Source organism: Pygoscelis adeliae, unplaced genomic scaffold (genome assembly GCF_000699105.1).
Source record: "Pygoscelis adeliae isolate BGI_AS28 unplaced genomic scaffold, ASM69910v1 Scaffold95, whole genome shotgun sequence".
Classification (NCBI taxonomy): Eukaryota; Metazoa; Chordata; class Aves; order Sphenisciformes; family Spheniscidae; genus Pygoscelis; species Pygoscelis adeliae.
In genome coordinates this window covers 1140158-1148644 of record NW_008824869.1, presented here as the reverse complement: position 1 = coordinate 1148644, position 8487 = coordinate 1140158, and the positions used below count along the sequence as shown (strand labels likewise).

Below are 8487 nucleotides of genomic sequence, written 5' to 3'. Positions count from 1 at the left end.
GGAAAGAGTTGGTAAGTTGGTATACTTAGAGTAGCAGGAAAGAAAAACAGTCAAGTACATCTGACCTCTCAGGCTTTCATATTGTTCACAGGTGCAAAGATTGAAAAAAATACTGAACAAAAGTTTAAATCGTGCTGGGTGAAAGGATCCGAACTGAATCAGTGAGACAACAGATTTTAAAGAGGCAGAGCAGCAATCTATTTTTAAAAAAACAGCAACTGTCCTTACTCACGGGTATGATTTGCTTTTCTGGTTTTCAGAATATGGTCGTAAAGCACAGATACCCCACCCACTCCTCCAACAAGGAAAACGCTTAAAGATGGATATGATACTAACAAGAAACAATGGTGATGGCTTAAAAGCTCCTATTCCAAAAAAAATCAAGCACATGAAAAATGAGTTGCTCCTATTCATTATGAGCCACTCTGCAAAATCCATTCTCCCTTATTCCACAGTAATGGCCAGAGGTCTGAATGAAACGGCACCAGGCACAAAGGCACTGCATATGTGGAGTGCTTTGCCTTTTCAGTGCAGATCTCGGTGAACAGCACCTACCGGGACACCAGGAGCAATTACTGGTGGTTTCCAGGCAGTCACCATAGTGGCCAAACTGCCCTTTGAGACTGTGCAAGGCAGCCCAGATGTCATCCTTCCATAAGTAATAGGTGAGCACAAGAAGGGGATTTTTTACCGAGACAGGATGAGTTGATTAGATAGTTGCTGGGGAGGATAAGATGACATCAGATGTGGCTTCAAGTCACACTTACTCTGGCTTATGGGCGGGCTGCTGCCACACAGAGTGGTCCCGCTGCACTCCTTGACCCTCAGCAACAGGCTTCCTGCCCCTCTCGTGGGCTGGACCCAGCCATTGGACCCGGGGGATGTGGTTCCACGAGCTGACCCAGCGGAAAACTGCATGGGTTTTGCTATTTTTGGCAGGTTAATTTTCCATTAGCCTGCTCTGCCGCTCCATAATCAATTGATATGACTCAAAGGAAGCAGCAAGAACATGTGGCTAAGGGCAAGATTAATCGAGGCCACCCTTTCCATGGGAGCCTGCAGTTACATCAGATTAAATGTAATGTGAAACCAATGTCTGCACTGGTGGTGGTAAGGTTGCCTTCATGAAATGCATATAGCATAGACCTAAACAGGCTTCCAGCCTGACTGACAGCTTCGTGCTCCTGTGCTGTGTGTCTGAGGCATGCCAGGGCTCTGCATGGTTTGAACACAGGGTCTTGGCCAGCACAAATCCCTCAAGACATGCTTCCTGCCTTCAGTCCCTTGCCGCATACTTTCTTTCTCGACTGCCCAAATACTGAGACAAATAAGAAGACAATAGTAGTCCACTCCTGATTCCTACTTCATTTTGTCAACACAAAACATAGAGTGGATGACCTTTTCTTCAGGCAGTGAGATAAGGCATAGATAGGAAAGGGCAGCTCACGTGGGTTATGCTCCCATCAGTGTGACCCCTGAGACAAACCTAAATATCAGTTTAGACATAGAAAAGGGACTTCCTCTGGTTACCATTTCTGATTACCACCTTTAGAGGGAACTGGTGGTGTTTAATTTTTTGGAACTACAAACGTTCATTTTTTTTCTGTTACATATTGTTACCATGACTGTTATGTCTATGAATTCTTTCTTGGTCTATAGTTCCTGTGGTCAGCCACAAAACGATTTTGATAGCCTGCTGGATGCCAAAGGGAAGTATATCTGGATTTGGCCAGCTGAAGAGATCTTCAAAGTCAACTTTAAGTGTCAGTGCAGATATACATGGTGGCTTCTACAATTACTTCTGATTATCTGTCAGAGGACTGGTGCGCGTGTGTGTCCAGAAGAGGGGATGGAAGAGAGATGGGGGTAGACTAAACCCTTTATGCTTTGTCAGGGAGAATGAGCACTGCTGAAAAAACTAAAATCTCTCTCAGACCACATGGTAGCAAAGTTCCTCTGTTCCTCCAGGAGAAACCTGAAGTAGACATGGCTGAGGAGCTTCACCCTTCATCCCTGAGCCGCAGTCCCATCTCTCCAGCAAAGATCAGCCAAAGGCAGCTTTCATAGTGCTGCCAGAGAAGTGGTTGCTGGATTTGGGAGAGGTAAGGCAGAAAGACTGCCCATTTCTTGTGCTTTTCTAGAAAGACAGCTATAGACTAGGTTTAGATTTTATCTGTATTCTCTTCCTTCCATAGATAACTTCTGGTTTCTCTCAAAACCAAAATTTGGGCATGGCTTTTTGTTTTGGTTTATGTACATTTCTTGTTTGGTTTGTTGAAATCTTGCTCCTTACAGCATAGATATGTGGTAAAAATGCACGCTATATGAAGAAAACCTTGTCACAAAAGATGTGTTGTGCAAAACTTTAGTGAACTGAACTCCTAATTAGGAAAAATTCCTTAGACCTGTCTATCATGTAACCAATAATAACTTCTGTTAAGAAAAATCATCTTCCTAGAGTTGAAAAGCAAAAGGCCGCTACTCAAGCTCCAAAACATTCATTTGTAATCCTAATTCAGTGAGTATCATGCTGTTTGAAATAGAATGACTAAATGTCCTTTTTTTAAAAAGAGTGCAATGAATTGTCTTTAAATTCTCCCTGAAAGACAATCACATTCAGATGTTCCTTGGCACCAATTAGTTTCAATGCAGCCATTTCAAAGGCAGTTCTTCTTCAAATAGCATGGTATGTTATATAAAGTTATGTGGCTATTGGAAGGGAACTCACGTACTGCATTAAGGTGAGAGTCCAGAATACTACTGGGATACTTAGCAGCAAGTGCTAAATTACAGTTCAGTGAGGTCACATAATCAAATTCCAGATTATCCCTTTTATTACGTTCGACTAATAAATCTTTGGAAACTAGAGTCTGACAAGTTCATCACAGCATTTTAACTTTTCAGTGGTGCGTGTAGAATACATATACATATAGAATCTTACAAAAGCAAAAAAAAAAAAAAAAAAGCCGCAACAAGTCCACAATAAGAATGGAAGAAAAAGTAGTCTTAATGTCAGATGCCACCAGACTGAAGAGTTACACTGAAAGATGTGCCTCCATTTTTAACTTGAACCTTCTCAACTGAAGTAGAGCAGTTTATCATTTAGTTCCAGTGAACAGATTTGCACATCAGACGTTTCACTGCATTATGGATGGGACAATGTTAAATATGTTTTCACTGCGGTTCCACAGGTCACTGGCATGGGCATAAGCCAAGACCATACGGTTAAGATCATTGCAACATAGCTATCGGTCATGCAGCTGGCTCTACAGTAACTAACAGCATTTAATGCTTAGATAATATGGTTTCATTATTGCAAACGAAATTAAAGAGCCCTTTCCCATATAGAGACAATCCAAGCAAAAGTCCGCACCATTCCACCAGGCTGTTAATTGAACTTTTTTCCACCAGGATTCAAAAGGAGGAAGGGGTTAAGGGAACTCACTGATATAGCAACATGGTTGAACGCAAACCTATGCTGCGGAAGACTTACCATCATCCAGGTACATCTGGTCCAATTCCTCAGGTTCTCGCTTGATCGTTACAGGAATAGGGGCCAAATTATGATTACTTTCCTCATGCAACTCTGGCAATGACAGTGGTTGGGTTGTTGGAGACTCATTTCTGTGAACCTTCGGCAGTTGCTGCTGCTGTTGACCCATTATGGATGAGTGAGTTGGACTGCAGGACTGCAAATAGGTTGGCTCTTGGGTAACAGATGGAACTGGAGAAGAGGGACTGTTGGGATAGAGTGTTTGTTGATAACCAAGGGGACAGCTACTGCTCAGATGTTGACTCACCTGCGGCTGCAGCATGATGTGAGATGATTGCTCGGGGGAGCTTGGGTGCACAACTATAGACCTTGGCACTTCCTGTATGGTGGGGACACCTCCAGTGGGCTGCTGAAGTCCGAGGTGACTGTGGCCTGGGTTGGGGATGCACTTGTAAGGAGAGGACGAAAGGTCGTGCAGCTTGGGGCTTGCGTTGGGAGAAGGTGACATCACGGCATTTCTCTGCTGACAGGAGGCAAAGCCAGCCACGAGGCACGAACCAGGATCAGGGGGCATCATGATCTGCTGGCTGTAGTATGGTTTAGAGAGAGGGCTTAAGCCTTGGTTCATTGGTCCACAGGTTTGAGCAGGCTCATAGTCATCTGTGGGTTCTGTTTTTATAATTGGAACTGTTAAAAGAAAAAAGTTTTAAATAAACATGAGTTGCGTATTGGTATGATCAACTTGGCTTGTGGCTAGGATACCCTTTGCAAAACAAACAACGTCTTGAATAAGACTCTGTGTGTCTTTTGCCTAGTTCTCCCACCCTATAAAAAAAAATGAATGAGTCATCAGCACAAGAAAGTCACAGCTGGTTCTAATATTGAAAAGGACTATTTTCTTTGGACTCTCCTCCAGCACTAATGTGCTATAAAAATCTATTTGCAAATAGCTGTGCTTCAGTGGAAGCTTTGGACCCAAGGGCTCCATGGATTTGTAGTAATCAAAGCAAGAATTTTAACTTGGATATACTACTGCATTTCTACGGCTACTGATGGCCCATTTGATAAATGTCTGCACATTCGGTAAACTGGAACATAATAAGGTAGAGATGGGGCTTTCAGAGTTCAGTGAAAGTAAAATTGCAAAGATACATGACAAACTACTATGTACAAGAAGTTTTCAATTATGAGGGTATTTTTGAAAGAGTAGGATTTCATTTATTTCGTTTTTACATGATTGTGTTTAATCTTACTAACCAGCCAATGGGTGTAAAATATTCAGTAAGTTGCATCCAACTCTCAGTGGTTCTAAGTTGGATCCAAACGGCTAATGCCAGCTCCTAACAAATGTTAACTCAGTCTCTGGCTACCAAGAAAAACTGACTCCTATTCTAGACCTCTGCTTGCTCTACCCATTGTCTCAAAAGAGGCTCTAATTGAGCTGTCCAGCCATGTCTCTAAATACCACCAGCACATGGACAGAATGACTGTTTATGAGCATCAACTCAGTCATGACAAATGTAGAGCCGTTTCTCAAATCAGAGAAGAGATCCCTCCTCAAATCAGTGTCTTTTTCACATAGGCTTTCTCTCTCAAATCAGAGAGAGATGCCTTTGCTGCTTCTCCTACAACATATGCAGCGCACAGGTAAAAGACACCCACTTTCTCTATCAGGAAAATTATAAATAATAGGGCCAAGCTAGTCCGTAGATGTATTTCACTAGCCAGATGCAACTCTAATGCATACAACAATCGAGCATGGATGCACAGTGGCATTTATCTTCTTTCCCAAAAAGAGATCCACAGGAACAGCCATTGCTTGAAGGTGCTGTTGGAAATTTATGGTGACACCAGAGAATATCTTCCAGAATATTAGAATAACCGACCCATTGTGGCACAAAGTTATTAATGAAACATCTTTGCACAACTCAGCTCAGAGCACGTGTGTTGCGTGAGTGTCTCTGACTGTATTTTTATTTGCATGTGTTTTACAAACACCCTTATACATTCTCCAGCCATTTCCTATGTTCATGTATGAGTCTTTTGAACCCCTAAAAATGCACGTGTGTGCATGTGTACATATAAAACCTCTTTTAACACTCACAAATTTTGCTTTTGGTGAATGCACTTCACTACCCTTGTTTTATAGTCCCCTAGCTTCTTGTTAACTTTGCCCCTTTTATGCTCTTTTACATATAGATACTTGCAACACTTGTTTCAAGATTTCTAGCACCCCTAGTAAAAACATGTCTATATATGTAACAGATGCACAGGTGCTCTCAAGACAAATATGCTATGGATAATGGTCTGTCATTGGATTCCTCATAATCTTATTTTCACCTGCTCGTGTGCTGCGCACTGGCTAGCAGGGCTACTAATGCACGTGGTTGCAGAGAAGCAGATTCCAGGTTCAGTGACAGCTTTATAAAACCAATATCACACCCTTTATGAAAATGCAAGACCAAAGAAACGCACCTAGATAAACATAGCAGCTCAGATATTGTAAGAAAATACCTTTAACAAGTTCCTGAGCTAGCAAATATTCTCACATGTTTTATATTAGGTTCACTGTACTAGCACTAACCACAGCACAGCTGGAAATATGATGGTTGTTGAACACTGAATTTTCCCAATATATCACTGTTATAGAAACACCTGTGCTAAATAATTCCAAGCGCAACCACTGGCAATTCAACTCCAGTAAACCCTGGAGTTGTCTGACTTGTTATAACCTAGGGAAGGGTTATAGCCCTGGTGGCAGGCAGGCTGGAGGCTTTAAAGAAGGCAGGTTCCTGATCTCAGGCTGATTTTTCATTGTAGCTCTTCTACAGCACATCTTTGCTACTTGGTTTACCAGGCACTTTTTTTGTCACTTCACTTTGAATTTTTTCTTTATAAAAGCAATGCCATGGGGTCTGTTTGGAGGTCTGGTTAGTGGCCATGAACATTGGGAATCTGTTTTCATATGTTGCTACGCTGAAATACACCTGCTGCAACCAACAGAGGATAACCAGTAAGTCCTACTCTGCACTGGGCACACTGATGCGTGGAAGGGCCTCTAATCCAGACTTGTTAGTCCAAAAACTCTCTTGGAGATGGTGACAGCAACCAAGGACACTCCTGGCTGCCCATAAATTCAGAGTTCAGAGGGAAAATAGAGACTGGTGTTAATTACAGGACCTGTCAGGGTAAGTCACAGTTGCTTGTTTGCTGATGGCAGGTTGTTAGCCAGAGAGGGAAACAAGAAGGAGGGATATGAGATTAAGTGGGACCTCCATTTTATTTGACATCTGTTTACATTGTCCCCTTGTATTGCTCTGAACTAATACTCCTGAGCATCAGTTATTTCATGTAATGGGAAACAAACTGTCTTTAAATGGACAGATACTACCTGCACTTAGGCTTAGAGGTGTCTGAACTTGTTCAACTGAATTGTCTCCATTACCTTTTTTAATGTGTTTTTTCAACACAGTAAAAAAGTCTCCCCTTGCTAAGTATCGTATATTTTGTTTGTATGCTAATCTCTTCACTAGAATAGGCATCACACTGAAAGACAGAAAAAGTGTTAATGCTGAAATGGGGAAGGGATTTGTATCTGACAAATATAGTCAGTGCTTTGCCATTTGTATAGCCATTTAACACTGTGCAGAGTGAACGTAGGGATCTTACCAAGCTGGGATGGCAGCCACTCACTCCCCTTTAAAAAAGTGTAAATGTCTTCACAGGGTACCAGTTTGGAGAAGGAAGCTCTATAGAATTTTTTTTTTTTTTTTTTTGGTCCTGGAGAGACCGTTACTAATGACCCAGATGATCTGGAATCAGACCTGCAAAACTGACCATGTCAGCAGAAATGTAAGACGTTAACCCTTTCTGGCTAGACCTCAACTTTTGCGTTTTACATGACTAACTATATTACTTGACTTGTGGAGGACAGATATACCACAAATTGCTACATTACACCAGTTAACAGTTTATTTATGACATTCTATCCTGTATCTGCTTCTCCCCAGCCTACATAACTTCACCAAATGAAGTAACAAAGGCCAAAAATCTTTGCCAACGTTTGCATTTCCAAACTCAACTCAAATAAGCTGTGGGTCTGACCTCCTGGTCATTCTGAAAATACTCTGAATGTGTCAAAAGTTGGTGTAAATCACTTTATATTCCTTCTTTAAAAGGGCAACCATTTACTTCCACTTTGCAAAGGACTGCAGAGGGCCCAAGGCAGGAGCTGTGGGTATTTCAAGGCACACCTTCCAAAACCAATGCAGGAACAGCCTGTACCTGTACTCACTGGCTACCTGCTTACCATCACGGTGTCTGTGGCGTTACTCAAACAAGTTAAAATACTTGCATGTAATAAGGCTACCAGTTCCTAACACACCCTACCCACTGTCTCACTGACTTTTGGGGGACTGAGACCCTCAGCTGGGGCAAGCAGCTGCAGCTGACTTAGAGCAGCTGAGGACATAAACCTTACGTGCCCACCTTCACCATTTTCTCCTAGGCAGGAACCCAGTGGGTTCCTCCAGAGCAGCCAGGGCTGATCACCGGCTAGCCATGGACTAGCTTTACCGCTTACCTATTGACTCATGCTTGATTAACTGCAAATCTTTACAGACCCGAGCTAGAAAAAGGAGTTTCATTCTCAAATACATCCCTGTGGAGGCACGGTAAGCTAGCTGCCATAACACATATCCTTTTCCACCATCACTTACTTGCACAAGTGAATACTTCACACAGGGAGATGTGACGTGATACAGAGAGTACAGTTAATTTTCTCAGGATTAATATTTAACAGAAAACAGTATTAGCCTGACTAACTTCTAGCTCAAATATTTCAAATCTTAAATGACTTGGTAAAAACCTGTCAGCTGAAAGAGACAGTCCTAGTCACACAGCAGGCCTGGACTGGCAATTAACTGGAAAGCCCTACAGCTGTTCAGAATCTGCAAGCACTTTTAGCAGAAACCGGACTATTTCTTAAATTCAGC

At 42.2% G+C, this 8487-nt stretch overlaps 1 protein-coding gene across 3 annotated transcripts in view; it reads right to left on the bottom strand.

Annotated features, from left to right (window-relative positions):
- Positions 1-8487, bottom strand: part of NFATC1 (nuclear factor of activated T-cells, cytoplasmic, calcineurin-dependent 1) — a 108187-nt gene that overhangs the window by 29618 nt on the left and 70082 nt on the right. Inside the window, exons 8-9 of one of the 3 annotated variants that reach the window (XM_009324472.1) lie at positions 3801-4180; positions 3579-3724 (exon numbers count right to left, since the gene is read on the bottom strand). In XM_009324472.1, the coding sequence (XP_009322747.1) occupies positions 3662-3724; positions 3801-4180 (443 nt within the window). In that variant the 3' untranslated portion in view covers positions 3579-3661. Of the gene's footprint in view, positions 1-3493; positions 4181-8487 lie in introns of those variants that run through there. The other 2 variants (XM_009324473.1, XM_009324474.1) reach the window with 2 other exon arrangements.